At 47.1% G+C, this 18,142-nt stretch overlaps 1 protein-coding gene across 1 annotated transcript; it reads left to right on the plus strand.

The window, feature by feature from the left end:
- Nucleotides 1–230: 230 nt before the first annotated feature.
- On the plus strand, nucleotides 231–16,674 carry CLEC19A (C-type lectin domain containing 19A). Its single transcript, XM_032460965.1, has 5 exons — nucleotides 231–453; nucleotides 8,904–9,069; nucleotides 11,416–11,509; nucleotides 14,971–15,103; nucleotides 16,382–16,674. The coding sequence occupies exons 1-5, from the start codon at nucleotides 366–368 to the stop codon at nucleotides 16,459–16,461; spliced, it is 561 nt and encodes a 186-aa protein (XP_032316856.1). The 5' UTR covers nucleotides 231–365; the 3' UTR covers nucleotides 16,462–16,674.
- Nucleotides 16,675–18,142: the final 1,468 nt, after the last annotated feature.

Below are 18,142 nucleotides of genomic sequence, written 5' to 3' on the forward strand. Positions count from 1 at the left end.
GTACTGCTTCCTCTCGGGGCGCCGAGATGCTGGGCTGTGAGCGCCGTTAGTGTCCCATCTTACAGTCTCAAGGGAAGCAAGCCCGCACCCAAGGCCACTGGGTGTCTCGAAGCAGGGCTGTGCTTTCTCTTGGTTCTCGGAAGGGGGCTGGCCTGGGGCAGCTTTCTTGCTGTCACTCTGAGCTGACTGCAACCGTGCAGAGAGGAGGGAGGAGGGAGGGGAGGGGAGGAGACTGGGGTCTACCCAGTCGGCCGGCCGGAGCTCCCAGCTCCCGGCAGGAGACCCATCCCGGACCGGACCCAGCTCCCGCGGCAGCGCCTCTCTCCTCCACGCAGGCTAAGGGGTGGCTTATCTCCGGGCCCAGGATGCAGAGGTGGGGGCTGTGGGCCGCGGCCATCCTGACCCTCCTCCCTGCACAGGCCTTTCCGCAAACGGACATCAGTATTAGCCCAGGTGAGCACGGGCCCGGGCCAGGAGCAGGGGGGAGAGGGGGACACCTCCCAGACACTTGAGTTGTCAGTGAGGCCTGGCTGCCTGGGCTGCAGGCCTGTCTGACCCCAGGAGTGTGGGGGGCGGGGCAAGCTGAACCTCCTGACAGCCCCCCCAACTCCTCTCCCTCCAGCTCCTGCGCATTGTTCTAGGGCCAGACTCGAAGAGCCCTGGTTTTAAACCCCAACTTTGCATCTTAAAAGCTGTGTGGCCTGGCACAGGTTTCTCTGAGCCGGAGCTCCCTTTGGAAAAAGGTGGTCACAATGGCATCCTTTGGGGCTACTGTGAAGGGAGATGAGATAACGTGGGGAAAGTGTTTCACAGACAGTGCCAGGCACCCTAGGAAGATCTGACAATGGTGCTTTTGTTAGAGATAAGGAAACTGAGGCACAAAGAGCTGAGTTTCTAACAGGAGTCATCTAACTCCAGAGAGCATGCTCTGAAGCTGGAGCACAGAGGCTTGGGCAACTGGGTGCCTCTACTACCTGGAGTACACTGCTGCCCCACCCCACCCCTCCACACACCTCCCCAGTCTGGATCATAGAGTCACATCCTAGAGTGCCCCACCATGGACACTCTAGCCCAATCCCCACCCTTCCTCTATGGTCACAGAGCCAGCTGCATGCTTCCAGAATGTCCCTTATTATATGAGGACTCATTGCCAGGTGTGCTATATATTCTTCCCTCCAGACTGTGAGCAACTTGAGGGCACAGACCTCAAGCCAAATAGGCACCCAGGAAACACTGAATTACTTGCTTAGTTATGTTGGTCTTAGTCAGCTCTAGCTGCTATAACAAAATACCATAGAGTGGGAGGCTTAAACCACAGAAATTTATTTCCCACAGTTCTAAAGCCTGGGAACGCCAAGATTAAGGTGTTGACCAATTCAGATCCTGGTGAGAGCTCTTTTCCTGACTTTCAGGCAGCCATGGAGAGAGAGAGAGAGAGAGCACTCTGGTCTCTCCTCCCCTCATAAGGGCACTAACCCCATCATGGGGATCCACCCTCATGACATCATCTAACCCTAATTTCCTCCCAAAGCCCCACCTCCAAGTGCTATCACACTGGGGGAGGTTGGGCTTCAGCATATGGATTTGGGGGGAGAGACACAAATATTCAGTCTGTAACAGTTAAATTTGGTGTTTAATATATTTGTCTTACAAATAAGAAAACCAAGACCAGGAAAAGATGTTTTCTGGAGGCACTGTAGTGCTTAGGAATTTCTAAGTCTATCAGACCCGAGTCTCATCCTGACACTGCCACTCAACAGTTGTGAGAGCAAGTGACAACCTCTTTGAGCCTCAGTTTCTGCATCTATAAAATGGGGATGATACAGATACCCCTCCTAGTTTGGTTTTGACAGCTATACCAACCATGCAATGAATGGCTGCTGTTACAAGCAATGTAAGAAATCACCCACTGCCGTCTCCTTTGTATAGTGCGACCATGAGAGCAGCCTGGAGAAGGGAAAGCGATGCTCAGGCACAAGAAGCCTGGTCCGCCAGCTCTGCACACTGGAGCCGGGGCTCACTGGGGAGGAGGGCGGTCTGGGAGTGGGATGTGCGGACCAGGAGGCAGCGGGAAGCAAAGGCGATGAAGGTGACTGAGCCTTCCCGATGGCCACCTTCCCAGATGCTGGGAGACACTTCCTCCCAACCCCCTGGGACATCTGGGGCCCAGTAGTGGCACAGGGTGGGGGCAGATGTGGCCCCCAGAGCCTCCCCCTCCTCTCCCAGCTGGCTCCCAAGGCTGATCTGGGCAGCAGGCGGCAGGGTAATGCGTTTGTGGGCGTCTGGATTGGGGCCAGGGGAACGAGCAGCCAGATTGAGTGGGAAGGTGAAAATTTATGCTTTTAAAAAGAGAGTGGGGAAAAAATGAGCCCTGAACTCTGCTGGTGTGTCCTCTTTCCTTAACAAGCTCAGAGCTTCCAAAGGCTTTGACTTCCACCCCAGCTGGGAGACCTTGGGGGCCTTTGGTGCTGCTAATTGAAGTAAAAGACCATGTAGTTTGGCCTCCTGGTTTCCAGAGCAACAGGCTCCTCTGTGCACCCCTTCCACCCCCTCCCCAACACCTGCAGCCTCATCCCTCTCTCAGATTCCCAGCCAGGCTGAACCAACTGCAATTCTCCAAATGCTCCTCCTCTCTCATACCTCTGGGCCTTTGCACATGCTGTGCCCACTACGTGGAAGTCTTTTTCTGTCTTCTTCATCTTTCAGGTCTCAGTAGGGGTCTCACATCACCTCCTCCAGGAAGCATCCTAGATCTCCAAATCTGGGTTATGTGCCACTTTTAGGTGCTCCTGTGGCAACACCCTGTATTTTCCCCATCCGGAAGGGAAATCTGGTGTCCTGTTGAAATCACCAGTGGGCATCCTGAAGGCAAGGTTGGGGTGGCCACCAGTTCAACTGAGGGGAAAAAAGGGGCAAACAAATGGCCAGTTTCCAAAATAATTTGGGAGTTGCTCCCTCAAGGTTTTGCCTGAATGACACAAGTCCATATTAATTGCATATTAAGCACATTTTTATTTCTGTGCTTATTTTTTTTTAATGTCAGTCTCCATAGACTGTAAAGTTCATGAAGTCAGAGGTCACCTCTGCCTAGTTTGCCATAGTATCTCCAGCATACAGCCAACTGCCTGAGACCAAGTAGTTGCTCAAATAAGACTTGTTGAATGAATAAGGGAATGAAGAAGGACCAGACTATTAAGACTGAGACAAAAGGAAATGGGCTTAATTGCAGCAGGAATCTCCAAATTAGATCTGGAGCCATACAGCCTGGCTGCAAAATCCAGCTCTGCCATTTAGAGGCTGTGTGACCTTGGGCAAATTACTCAACCTCTCTGTGCTTTGGTTTCTTCATCTGTGAAATGGCAGTGATCATGGTACCTACCTCATAGGATGTGTGAAGACTAAACGAACTGATGTGTACAAAGCACCTGACACAGTGCCTGGCTCAGATGGAAGCTCAGTAGGGTTGGCCCTGGTTGATATGTTGCCATCACTCCCTGACTATCAAGCCATAAAGCTACAGAAATCCCTTCACAAGACACAGATGAGCAAGGGCTACTTTGGAGTCCAGGTTGATGAAAGGCCTCAGGGATCCTTCTAATCCCAGTTTCTAAAATCCCAGAGATAAAGGAGGTGAGGGGATAGCAGGCAGGTGGAGTTCACGATCATCCCAGTGCAAACGGGAGGCTCCTTTTTGCCTCTCAGGTCCTCCCAATTAAAGGCCTTTGCCTGCCCAGGTGGAAAGGGGAGTAATTGAGCAGTGACCTGTCACAGCCCCATTTTCTGGTATGCTTCACCCCAGGCATCCATAACCACCACTGCTCAGTGGAGAAAATCAAAGGAACCAGGGGTGCGGAGGAGGGTGGGAGGGTGGGGGCTGAGACTCTGCATTGCTAACGAGCTCCCTAGTGATGCTGATGCTGCTCTTCACATCAGTCATTGTGCTAAATAATCTGGAAAGCCAGGCTCAGTCAACCGCCTTCAGTGCTCAGAGAAGTCCAGGCGCACCATGTTAGAGTCAAGAGACACCAGTTTGGAGGCATCACGACACATGGGTGGTGCACACACCTTTCTCAATGCTGTCTCCCAAAGGGGCAACTGACCCAAAGAAACAGTGTTTGATTCCTTAGCATGCGTTTAGTCATTCAAAACTAGTTATTGCGCACCTACTATGTGCCAAGCACTGTGGAGAGGGATGGTCGCAGCAGACATTGACCAAGGGGAGGCCAGACTGAACAAGAATTTACTGGGATGTGTAAATGGTGGGTTCGAGGGCTCCTGGATCTCTTAGAGAGGCTCCTACCTTGTCTTCTCTAAAGAAGCCTCCATGCGGCTGAGACTCAAAGAGGAAAGACAAACTGGCTAAAGATAGGCAGGGAAGACCTGGACACACGTTTGAGAGACCACAAGAGTTGGAGCAAATCTGCAGCATGTTGTGAGTGACGGGGGATAAGCGGCAGAAGCAGGAAGGAGCCTCTTACCCCAGGGTAAAGGGGATGCCTGGAGGGCTTCCGAGAGATGAGATCAGGGTGTTGGAAGGATCCTTCTGGATTTGGAGTTGACATAAGGCATGAAAAACAGCCAAGAGGCAGTTGACAAGGTCTTTGTGAAAGATGACAGGGGCAGGAAGAATGTTGAAGGAAAAGAAAGAGAAGGGACAGAGAGAGACAGGGACAGACAGAGAGAGAGACAAAGAGAGAGAGAAATGGAAAGAGAGAGAGGGAGGAAGAAGAGAAAGAAGGAAAGAAAGAGAAAGGAATTGGAGAGGTGCTAGGAGATGGAATAGACAAGACTTAAAAAGAGCAGAGGTAAAGGTGATTTGGGGCAAACATCCAACACTGCTAGACAATCCTGGCCATTCCAGCCAATTCTTGTAGTTTTGTCTAATTAAACATATGTGTATTGTGTGTGTGTATACACATCTCTGTGCATTTCCCTGAGGAAAGAAAGTTGCTTTAGTCTAGACAGCTATCCTGTAATATTTGATATCAAATAAAACACAAAAGTATTGGAAATATAATGGGTCCTAGGCTGGATCTGGAAACAGAAAAAAAAAAAAAAAAAAAAAAAAAACCCATAAAATCTGAACAAAGCCTGTAGTTTAGGGAAGAGTATGTCCCCATATTAATTTCTTAGTTGTGACAAGTGTACCGTGGCAATGTAAGATGGTGACACTGGGGGAAACTGGGTGAAGGGTATTCAGGGACTCTATAATATTTTTGCAGCTTTTGTGTAAATTTAAATTTTTTCCAAAATAAGAATGTTTTCTTTCAAGTGAAGGAAAAGAAAAAGACAGTGTATACTTCCAGATCAGACCTTATAGTAAATCAGAGAACAGAAAATGTCTCCACTATAGACATCCAGAAATGCAGACAAACTTTTACAAACATCCTTTGAAAGTCAAGCTGTGCTTCCAAGACAGTGAGAAGGGCCCCCAGGGCCCAGAAACAAAGAGATCAAAACTAAAACAGCAGGCGCATGCGCGGCAGAGCCCTGGGAGCACTGTCCGTCTCCCTAATAGATGCTCCGGCTTCCCGTGCTAGCGGGCTAGGAAGTGACGTCAGAGCAATTTGAAGCAGGGACCTGAGACTGACACCCTGTCATAGAGCAGAGACCCCTGCAGAATCCCACATTTTGGGAAATTATACACCAGGTGGGAAGGGAATCCTCCTCCCTTTGTCGGAGAGATGACAAAATTTGTTCTCTTCATCCCAAACTCAGGGAAGAAAAACAAGACTTCCTGTCTGCAGCATCCTTTGGTGAAGTCTGTACCGTTAAATTTAAACACAGTGTTCTAGCAATGTCCAGGTGCTTTTAAGCTGCGGATTTATGGTAGTAATACATTTTAACTCTAAAAATGAGAGAAATAACCGAAACTCTACTTTTCATCAGTGTGTGGCTTAACTTTTGTTAACGAAACTACAGGTAGACTGAGAAGTGTGGGTATTTGCTGTGATGTTTTGTGTTGCTGTACTGCGGGGTTATTTTACATTTTTTGGAGTTCCGCTTCCGTCTAGGGCAGAGATTCTATTGACATCTTGGGTTAGAAAACCCTTTGTTGTGGGCGCCGTCCTGGTCATGGTAGGATGTTTAGCAGCTTTTCTGGCCTCTGCCTGTTGGATGCCAATCGCACCAGCACCTGTATTTTTGACAACAAAGAATGTCTCTAGGCATTGTCCAGTGTCCCCTCGGAATCAAAATCACCGCTGGTTGAGAAGCCCTGCTCCAGGATGATCAACTAAGTGGAACTATGATGTGGGACTTTCAGTTTTAGAACTGAGACAGTCCTGGGCAAACTGGGATGGTTTGGTCCCCTACTTCCATCTCTAATATGAATATTTAGGCTGCAAAATAATTAAATAGGGTGGATGGGAATGGGGAAAGTGGTCTAGCACCAGGAGATATACTCTTGGAACAACTAGTCTAGCCAACTCCTGGACAGATGTGGCCAAGTTCTCACCAGTGTACATCCTTGGTTACAGTGATGGGTGGAAAACAGATGGAAACGATTTGCTGCTTCTCATGCGTGCAAAGGGGGAACCGCTCCAAAAGCAAAAAAGCAAACCCCAGGGAGTGATTCAGCTGAGTCTCTCTGTATAGAAGGCACTGCCAAAAGTCCCCACAGAGAGTCAGCAACACCCGTGTTACAAGGGGTCCTTCAGCCCTCTCAGTATCGAGGCAATGCCCTCCTATCAGTGCACTCAATTCAGAAAGGAGGAGACCCAGGTCCAGAGAGGGGCAGGCATGGGCCAGAGGTACTGAGCCCACCTAACTCTTTAAACAGTGTTACCTCCCTTTGCCATATAGGGGAGGGGTAAAGGCAAATTCTGAATCAGGTGGCTCCAGTTTGGATACTGACATGCATTGAAAGGCAGTTGGCCAGGACTGACGGGGAAGGGTGGGACAAGCCAGGACTGACCAGCGCAGCTGCCTGGGGTGGGGGAAGAGCTGGTTCCTGTCAAATAGGGAAGTCCAGTGGTTCTCATCAGAGACAGATAGCGTGGTTGAAAGCTGCTTGCTTAGCATAGCTCTGTTGATTAAAAAGCAATGATCCATTTCCTTCCCCCTGAAAAATTCAGAGGTGTATGCATGCGTACTTATACACAGAGAAATTTTTTATTTTGCATTTAATTTCAGAGGATTTACTGGACCTCCAAAGCTCATCAACCTTGGTTATGAAACCCTGAGCTAATCATTAATAATCATACTATTAGGGAGCAATCCATATAGGGCATGCACTCAGGAATTTATTTGACCCAATTTGTCGGCCTAGCAACCAAATGAAGTAGATGCTAAAACATGATTAACCGTTCTCAATTCCATTCCCGTGAAGAAGCATCCTATGGATTTTAAGATCAAAGATTTTGGTGTCAGAAGGCCTGGGTTCAAATCTCTACTCTGCCACTTACCAGCCAGATCATCTTGAGCAAGTCATTTAACCTGTCTAAGCCTCAGTTTCCCTCTATGTGCTTGGCACATCACAAATGCTCAATAAAGGCGGTCCACTACTTTCTTATTCATGAGCTCAGCCAGCTCTTAGAGTGGCTTTGAAAGCAAAGATTCCACACCACTGCGCCGCAAAAGGGACCCCAAAGATCAGCCAGTCTGACAGTTGAGCAGGGAAGGAATGTGCCAGCATCACGTGGCATGCCCGGTGCAGAGCTGGGGACCCGGGCTTCTGGACCCCAGTCTAACAAGTGTCACCACTGCCCCGTGCCTGCCCTTGCAGATGAGCCACCGCAAGCCTGCTGAGTTCCAGGCAGGTTCTCAGCTGGCCTTCCTCCCCTAGTCAGCCATGTTCAATCATGGTTTCCAAAAAAAGTATATGCTGAGAGGCTTCCAGAGGGGCTGAGGCTTTGAAGAACTTTAGTGTCTCAAACGTGAGATTTTGTTTGTTCCTTTTCAGAGTTAAGAACAAATCCTGAATCCCAGTAGTTCCATGGGCAAAAGATAGAAATCATCTTGGCTGCAGTTTGTCAATAAACATGTGGGGAAATATCTGCCTTCACCAGAGAGCCGAGAACTGCAGATTGAAATAAGATACTTTTTTTTTTTTTTGCTTATAAAATTTGCAAAGATTACCATTAAAGTGATAACACTCGGCGTGGGCAGGGGCACCATGAGATGGCCACTCTCAGACATTACCGTGGGAGTACAAATTGCTTTCAGGAGGCAATTTGGCAAATTGTATCAAAGCCTTAAAAACAAAAAAAAATCTCTCCCCAGAAAATCATCAGAAACGCTGTAAAAAGCTTTATGTACAAAGCTGTTCATCTCAGCATTTTTTTGTAATTGTTTTTTAAAAAGAGGAAACAATCTAATTATCCCTGAATAGGGGAAAGCTTAAATGAACTCTAGGTGGGGGCCACTCAAGGGAGTATTCAACAGCTATTTGAAACAATGTTTACAAAAATTTATAATGACATGGGGAGAGCTGCTTCTACTCTAAGTTTTAGAAATCAGAATTCTGTCAGGTGTGTATGGTTAATATCACATTTGCATTTTTTAAAAAGATCATTGCATTCAACATGACATGAAGGAAAACACACCAACATAGTAATATTTTCCAAGGATTCTATAATGAGCATATATTACTTTTGTTTAGCTTTTTATTTGTTAGTTTTTATTTGTTCTTTTTGTTCTTTCTTGGGGAGGGGGTAATTAGGTTTGTTTGTTTATTTGTTTAATGGAGGTACTGGGGATTGAACCCAGGAGCTTCAATGCACTCTACCACTGAGCTATCCCTTCCCCCACACATATATTACTTTTATTATTTTGCAGATTTTAAGTATGCATTGATCATAATGGGACACTTGTTACTTTCGTTTCTGAAAAGATGTCAAAAGTGATAGAATCAGTGTTTGCACCACCAACTTCTTCCCAGTCTGTTTTCTGTCTGCCCCCAGCCATGCCAGAGCTGTCCCAGGCTTCCCCATGCCCACTGTTCTGGATGGAATTCAAAGGCCACTGCTATAGATTTTTCCCTCTCAATAAGACCTGGGCTGAGGCTGACTTCTACTGTTCTGAGTTCTCCATCGGCCAGAAGTCCGCCAAACTGGCCTCCATCCACAGGTGAGTGGACTCCTCCATTCTCTGTAGCCCAACCAAGCACCTCCTTTAGAGAATGGTGTTACCCACTGGTGTGTCTCTTTGGTAGTTGATGCTAAGTTTTTTCTTGCCCAATTTGTCATGAAACTGGCCTTGGCAGTAGAGGACAAAACATTTAGGAAGGTAACAAATGGCAGGCTGGCAGGTCATCTTTCTAAGTGCCAATCCTGTGCTGTGCCCTGCTCTGTATCACCGGGATTGGACCCTATGATACAACTCAAATAATATTCATATAAAGAACATGACATCTGGCATAAAAACGGACATTCATTTGCCAAGAGTTTATAAGCATCATCATATTAGAGCTCCCTCAAACCGTATCAGGTAGGTATCCTCATTTCACAGACACAGAACCTGAGGCTCCAAGAAGGTAAGTAACTTGCTAAGTGACACAGCTATAAAGCGGTGGGGCTGGGATTTGCACCTGAGCCGTTGGATTCCATAGCCCACCCACCAGGGCCTCCTTCAGCATTCCTCTATGCCTACTGAACCCCAGCCACACCGACCATCTCAAAGTTCTCCAGTCTGGTCCAGCCCATTTACTCCTGCGTACCTTTGCACATTCTGTTCCCTCTGCTGGGAATTCCCATCCCTGTCTTCTCCTCCAGGTAGATGCACCCTCCAGACTCAGCTCTGACAACATCTCTCCATCAAAATCACCCCTGACTTCCCAGTCTGCACCTGACTGCACTCACCACCCACCTCTCCCGGAGCACTTTTTTCATCACTTTAGTGACTTCTTTTCACATCTGGCTTCTGTGCTAATTTGTGGGTTTTTTGAAGTCAAGTGTGATATGTTCTGTTGCCAACAAACCACAAATTCACAAAGGGGTCCTCAATCTTAGTTTCCAAAAAAAGTCCTGAATTCTATCTTCTACAGGTAGTTTTCCACTTTGGCATACAGCACTTTCCCGAAAACACGTAGAAGAGTTGAATTTGCACAACACATTCATCTGTTATGCATGAAGTTCGGTTCTCATAAAGCTAGACAGTATTATAAAATCTCTAATTACATCTTGTCTTGGAGACACAATCCAGTTCTATAATTCTGCCATTTTTTTTCATGCTTTGTCACTTTGTTCTTTTCCTTTATAATTAAACACACAGTCTTTATGTTCTTGGAGCATCTGATTACAATTTAAGATTCTCATACTTGCAGCTTAGCTAATAATTTCCATCTTTCTTTCAAATGACAGTTGAATTGAATTAAGTTCATTTGATCTCTGCTCCTTATTACATGCAGTAGCACCTTGGGCCTTTCTATCCTCCAGTGATTTTGGACAGAGATGAGGAAAATGCAGAGAATTATTGCAATAGTTTCCTGAGCAAGTGCCACTGAACAAAGACGGCACTAGTGCCAGAAAGGCTGGGCAGCCACTCCACCAGGTGACTGTTCCACATGCATGTTCAGCAGGTGACGTGGGACACCCTGAGTTGTGCATGGCAGGGGCACTCGGGATGGCCAGTGCTGACCCAGCTGGGTAGGACCAAGGGCAAAGACCTGCTGGACCGAAGAACACTTTGTCCCCAGAAATCGTACCACTCTCATGTTAGACAGAACACACAGTCTTGGAACATCAAGAAGAACCTGAAAAGAGCCTTGAAACAGCATGGAGAGAGCCTGCTGATGGTGCGAGAGAAGATGTCAATAGAAACAAGGCATGATCTCGGTCTGTGTGGTCCTTGCAGCCCATTTGGGGAGAACAGACCTTGAGAAATAGAAAACTAAACAAACCAGCCTTTCCTTGGGAGTGTGGAAACTTTGTGCTACGAAGGGTCAAGGATGGATAGAGGGTACTCACAAAAGGTTTCCTGGAAGAACCAGTCCTGGATCAGGACCTTGAAGGTTTGGGAAGCTTAGGGAATGGGGACAGCAGATGTTCCAAATGAAGAAACCAGTGGGAGATGTTATGTGCAGTGATTGAGGGCATTAGAGTCAGGCAGTCCTAGACTAGTCCCCACTCCACCATCCAGTGGAGATTTTCATTGAGTTATTTGATGTGTACAATGCAGTGTCAATGCCTTTCTTTGTCTCTTCAATATAAGCCATCTTGTTTGCTAGTCTTTTTGAGATGGATTTAAATTTCTAGGATGAGTAGCAGTGCTAAATCCTGCTTTGGGCTGGCATGGACCAAATCCAGAGATGTCCGTGAGAGGACATCCCCTATGGGTGACCTAGTTAAGAACGATGAGGAGAAAGTGGGATTGCATCACAGTTACTTTGGTCCAGGAAGGCTGCTTTCAATTTTCAACCCCCTCCTTCACAAAGAGGCAATAAATAACATGCTACCGGGTTTCTTACCTTCGCAGCTGGGAGGAGAATGTCTTTGTGTATGACCTCGTGAACAGCTGTGTTCCTGGGATCCCAGCTGACATCTGGACAGGGCTTCATGATCACAGACAGGTGAGGAAGTCCTGGCCAGGAGGCCCTCTTGGAAGCTCCAGCTAAGATTCCTTTTTGATTTAACCAGCCTTTCCCATGGGACCGATGCATCAGGTCACCGCTATGTGCCCAGCACACAGAGAGAAATCAGATGCCAAGACGCCCCAGTTAGAGTATGATCAACGTTGTGAAAGAGGGTATGATGGGAACGTATTGGGTGGCAATGAAGACCTCTGCTTGGGTTTGGGTTCTCCAAAAAGCAGATGCCAAAACGTGGCTAGATGGGCAAGAGGTTTTTGAGGGAAAATATCTGTTAAGGAAAAAAGAGAGTGTGAAGAGGCAAGATAGGCCTTCAGACCACGATATGGGTCTGAGACTGTGAAAGGAGAGCGGGCAGGAAGGACTGGGAGGGAAGAGCCTCAGATCACAGCACCACTCTGGAAAGTCTCAACTAAGCCAATGGGGCATCAGCAGGCAAAGGACGCCCATTCCAGGACTCCCCCATTGGGCAGGAGTGGACCAGGATTAGCACTTCTGACATGCTGGGTCACTACCTGGGAACAGCATGGAGGGAGCGTGGTCTCACTGTGAGTGCAGTGGTGGGTCTAAGGGGCTGTCAGTCAGCCATACTCCCTCAGCTGGTCCTCCTGGAGAGCTCTGAGCAGTGCACGTCTATGGCTGCCACAGCCTCCATGGGTAAGAGACATTTAAGTTCATGTCTAATGGATAAATAGGAGTCAGCCAGAGGAAGGACATTCCAGGTAGAGGGAACAGCATGGACAAAGGTCCTGAGGTGGGAGAGATCGTGGCACACTCAAAGACGTTAAGGACCAGTGTGTCTGGGATGCAGAGTGGGGCAGAGGTGGGTGGAATCATGGAGAATAAGGCAGAAGAAGATGGCGTGGGCCAGACCTCATCCCCGGCAATAGCACAGCAGACTCCATCTGGAGTTTTTGTCTCCAGCTTTCCCTGGGCCAGCTGCATGCTGAGCATCTCTCCTGCCCGCATGCTTCCAGCCCCGCCTCAGAGTGCCGCAGGGAGTAGGGTTCCAGTTCCAATTCCCGCCCCTGTTCTGCCACTTCCTTGGATGGTAGGTGACTTGGGGCAATTTTTTTTTTCTTTTTTCCTATGTCTTTGAGCTTCAATTTCCTCAGCTGTAAAGTGTGATGATAATAATAGTGCCTGGTTGTAAAAAGTAAATGAGCTACTGTTTGTAAAGGACTTAGCCTGTGCTTGGCACACGGTCGGAGCTCATTAAGGGTGGCTGGAGTTGCTGCCAGAGGAGCAGAAGTAACAGGAGTGGCCAGACTCAGGATGGGTGCTTTTACAAATCAATAGAATTCATCGGACAAGAACCCATGTCGAAGTTGTGACCTTAAAAAACCAAAATGTTGGATTTCTAACCAGCGGGACTGTTTTTAGAGCTTTCTGAGGTGCTCTTCCTGGGTTATAATCCTCAAATTTAGCTTGAATAAAATTTTCCATTTCTTTCTTAGATCAACTGATTATTTTTTCATCAACACCATAATACAATCTGATGCAAACATTTCACAGAAATCCTGGTCACACCTACTGATTCTCCTACACATTTTTACCTTAATTCAATCAAATTTTACATCCCTAATTTTAGTAACCTTAAAATTGACTTATGAATATACTTAATTAGAGTTAAGGACTTTGTATTATAAGACCTAACAAGAATAACAAACAATGCAGTAAAAGGGCTTATTTTTCAATTTTTCTTTTCAGGACTAGACACCACATGCCAGGTATTAGCTAAGTTTTTACATGCTTTTAGTTCATACAATCCTCACAATAATTCTTAAAGGGAGATATTAGCTCCATTTTATAGGTGTGGGAAACTGAGGCTCAGAGAGTTAACTATTCCAGATTGGAGAGCTGGAAATTGGGTCTAGTTGGAATCTCAAGCTCTAGTCTCTCTCTCAGAGGGAGCCCACGGTTTCCATTATATGACATAGTCTCCACAATTATCTGTGCTTTGGGGGAGATCTTTCTAAAAACTTGAATAAATGGAGAAATGACTTTCGTTCCAGGACATTGCAAAGAAGTAGTTCTTTCTGTAGTTAATTTGCACATTTATTGTAACACCGATCAAATCCCCAGTGGGACTTTTCTTGTAATTGGACAAAGTAGTTCCACAGCAGGCAAGAAAAATACACACTACTTGGGCAAAAGAAAAGAGATGAAGTGTGACTCCCATCCATTGGCAAAAAAAATTTTTAAGTGTAGTAGTTGGGGTCTTGAGTACTGGAGTCAGATCAATCTAGGTTTGAAAACTAGCACTAATGCTCTATTAGCTGTGTGAATTTGGGTAGACTACTCTGAGTCTCAGTTTTCTCATCTGCAAAATGGAGACGATGACGCCTGCTTTGCAAGACGGTGATGATAAAATGCGCAAAGCACACTGGCCTTACTCATAATGAGCACATAATAAGCCCCCAACAAATGGCAGTTAGTAAGGTTACCAGCCAGAGCCGGACCCAAACTCAGGTTCTGCTGCTCATCACTTAAAAGTCAATGTTTGAGAGACAAGGGTTGTTGAAATAAGAAAGATACTTTATTCAGGAAGCTGGCAACCTGAGGGAGATAGTGGACTAGCGTCCCCAAAACCACCTTTCAGCTGCCAATCCGGGACAAAGTTTTTTTTTTTTTTTAGTTTTTTGGGGGGAGGGGATTAGGTTTGTTGGTTTGTTTATTTAAATGAGGGTGCTAGGGATTGAACCCAGGATCTCATGCATGCTAGGCATGCACTCTACCACTGAACTATACCCTCCCCCTGACAAAGGTTTTAAAGGGGAAGTTTCAGGTGTGCACAGGTTGGGGTGCTAGTGCAGAACAGCACAGTCAACTCCAACAGTCATCTTGAAACCGGTCATTGAGTGGTCTGATCAGTGTCATCTTGACTGTTTTAAGAACAGTTAATCTTCAACTCCAGGGCTGATTTGTTCCCATTTCCTCGAGGCCAGTTCTTGGAATTGGTGCAAGCCACAGATTCAGTGCTGCTCAAGGTGGAGGCTTATGTCATGGCTACAGTCTGGTCATTGTGCATTTAGCTTTTTCCCTCTGATGGCAGTTATAGTGTCTGCAGAACAACTCAGGAATGTGCATTGGACACTGTTATCCATGTCTTTCAGGGAGGAACTAAAGATTCTGTGACTCTATTGTCCTAACTGTTAACTGCTTGAACCCTCTCTTTTGTGACTCAGAGGAGGCCTGGGAGACTATAGTTTTTCTACAGACAAGAGACAGGGGACACAGAGTGGTTTTTTGCACCTGGGAGGGCCCCACAGGGTCCTGCTTGAGTTCAGTAATGGTGGTCACACTAGTATATCAGATCAAAGTGAGGACTCCTGCACTATTAGAGATGCAGATGTTAGAATGTCTCCCCACGCTGGAGGTGGCTCAAGTGCCTGATCTTTCTCTCCTTGGCTTGCTTCCTTGCCTCTGATGGAACTCCCCAGGAAGGGCAGTTTGAATGGACCGACGGCTCATCCTATGATTACAGCTACTGGGATGGGAGCCAGCCAGACGACGGCGTCCACGCGGACCCAGAAGACGAGGATTGCGTGCAGATATGGTACCGGCCCACCAGCGGTGGGTGCCCCTGACACCAGGGCTCTTGCAGGGGTTCTGGGGAGGCACTGGGGATAGCCTGGACACCGGTGAGTGATTGATTCAGCACCTTGGAGAGTGACCAGAGGTCATTGGGAGCATTAGAGGCATGGCCATTCTCTACGGGGGATACATTTTAAACAGTATTTAATGGTGCTTTGTTGACATGCAAACTGTGATTTGAATGAAAAGGCATTAGAGGTAGAAACGTGGAAAAAAAGAAAAGAAGCTTGTATAGAGACCAAAGGATGGTGCTTTCATGTTGCCTCACTGATGCACCAAAGGTGGCTTGCACTCCTGGGTATTAGAACAGAGGTACGCCTGGAGGAGCGCCCCGGTGTAGTAGTGAAAAGAGTACCCAGCTGGGTTCAAGTTGCTTTTTTAGCTCTGTGTCCTTGCAGGCAATTACTTATTCTCTCTGAGATTCCGTTTCCTCTTCTGTAAAATGGATTCAATGATTGTTCCTCCCCCCAGGGCTGTTCTCAGCATTAAAATGAGGTACAGTTGATACAGCACAGTGGCAAGAGCATGGAATCTGGAGTCAATCTGGCAGTTATATGAGTTTATAGCTCCACCATTTATGAGTTGTATAGCCCAAAGTAAGTACCTTAACCTCTTCATGCCTCGGGTTCTTCATCTGCAAAATGGGGCTAATGACACTTAACTCTCAGGGTTGATGTAAAGGAAAAAGAAGGTAAGAGACATAAAGTGGCTGCAGTGGTTTGCATGTGGTATCAGCAAACACCTCCATCTTCATGAACAACGTTGTCACTGCTCATACCAATCTTGAGAAGTAAAAACTAATATTTCCATTTTGCAGATGAAGAAACTGAGGCTCAAGGAAGTTAAGTGATTTTTTTCGAGGTTGCACAGCAAGTAGGTATGGAGCTGGGTTTCAAACTTAGATCTATAGCAGATCCAAGCACTGAACCACTATTCCCTTTTTGCTCCTTTTTCTTTTTCTGATTAGGGGAGGGAGGCATGGAACAGCGACTTGCTATCCTGGGAGCCATCCTGGAACCTGGTAGTCAGAGCTGGGCCAAGCCTCTGGGTGAGGTTTGTCCTGCCCCTCCACGGTGGCAAGACCAACCTCATGAGACCTTGAGGCTGGACAGTGGCCTTATCAAGCATCAGCAAGAAAGGAATGCCAGCATTGACACCAGGCCTATGGGAGAGAGTTTGACTTCGGTGGGATGGTGGGGTTACTTTTACTGTGTTGGATGGACCTTGACCCAGATTCTCTGCTTTTTCCCACCACAGCCCTGAGGTCATGGAATGATAACACCTGCAGCCGAAAGTTCCCCTTTGTCTGCAAGATCGCGGCCCTGACCATTCACTGATCTGGTCTCGCCCTCTTGAAGTGAGCCCAACTCCAGCATCAACTTATAGTGTGCTAGTGTAAAGTTGACACTCAATGAATGTAAAACACACAGAGGAGATAAATCTCCCAGACAGAGATTTTTAACAAGCAAATCTTAAGATTCAGAGTGATCACTTGGTCACCAGTGACAGGAAACCCAACAGAAACTGACTTAATAAATAAAAGATGGTGGATTTATTGGTCCAAGTAATCAAAATCCAAAGTTTGTTCTAGCTTCAAAGTTGAATCTCATTGGCCTGGCTCAGGGCACATGTCCATTCTTGAAGCAATCTCTTTGGCATATTATTGCCAAATTTGGCATATTCTTGGTTGGCTAGACTCGTGGCTTAGATGCACATGGCTGGGCAGGGAGGGGTGGGGGCCACTATCATCAGAACCACATGGGCCCAGAAGAGGAAGGTGGTTCCCCAAAGGAAAATGAAAAATATCACCAAACTCATACAGTGCTGGTGGGAGTGCAAAATGGTGAAGCCGTTCTGGGAGACAGTTTGGCACTTCCTCAAAAAGTTAAACAGAGAATTATCATATAGGCCCAGCAATCCCAATTCTGGGTAAATACACAAGAAAACAGGTATTCAGGTATGAATGGCCGGAGGAGGGGATAGCTCAGTGGTAGAGCGCATGCTTAGCATGCATGAGGTGCTGGGTTCGATCCCCAGTACCTCCATTAAAATAAATATATAACTAAATAAGCAAATTAACCTGATTACTTCCCCCCAGAAAAATTTTTTAAAAAACATGAATGGTCATAGCAGCATTATTCATAATAGCCCCCAAAATGGAAACATCTTTGGGGGCACCACCCAGATGACCCCATCCCATTGTCAGGGTCCCAACCAGGGCCCTGAATGTAGCGTTGTCTTGGCTGGGCGCTTGACTGCCTTGAAGTTCTGGCACTCTGAGTCCTGGGCTTGGTATGCTTGCTCTCCCGACAGAGGAGATGAAAACTGCTTTGTCTGCAACCAAAGAGACTGTTTGGCTTTCACGCCTGGAGCAAGTGCCTTTTACTCATCCTCAGCTGTTTTAAATCTTTCTGCAGAGCATCAAAGTCGTATAGCCATAGCCACCCAATCTAGTTATGCTTATAGGTACCATTTTCTCTGTTCATCAGCTACCTGACACCTCGCTCCTGCTGGTGCATTCCCTCCCCACTACACCCTCCCATATACTCCATGAACATTTGAACAGTTGGACACCACCTTGTGCCAGTGGCTGCCTGTTCCCCCCACCACACTGATCGCCAGCCCAGGAGTAAGCACCCCAGCCCGGGGGGTAAGCAGCCCAGCTCCTAAACCCCGTGTCACCTGCTTCCTCGACTGCTCCTAGTATCAGTGGTTCCAGATCAGGTTCTCAGGAAGCAGGTGCTGACACAGTAACTTTGAAGTAGGAGACGTTTATTACGTTTATTAGGGATCAATGCCTGTGAAGGGAAGGCAGAGGAAGAAGTAGAGCTGAGATGCAGCCTGACAAATTATCAGCCCACCTGGCAGGGAGATCTGATGCCCATCCGAGTGGGCCACATAGGGCTGAAGGGGCCAGGCCTTTAGACCCTTATTTCATTCAGTCACTAATGTGGGTTCCCTGGAAAGGACGTGACTTCAATTAAGGCAGCTCTCTGCAGCTGAGGCTGACCCTGAAGG

This window comes from Camelus ferus, chromosome 18 (genome assembly GCF_009834535.1).
Source record: "Camelus ferus isolate YT-003-E chromosome 18, BCGSAC_Cfer_1.0, whole genome shotgun sequence".
Lineage (NCBI taxonomy): Eukaryota > Metazoa > Chordata > Mammalia > Artiodactyla > Camelidae > Camelus > Camelus ferus.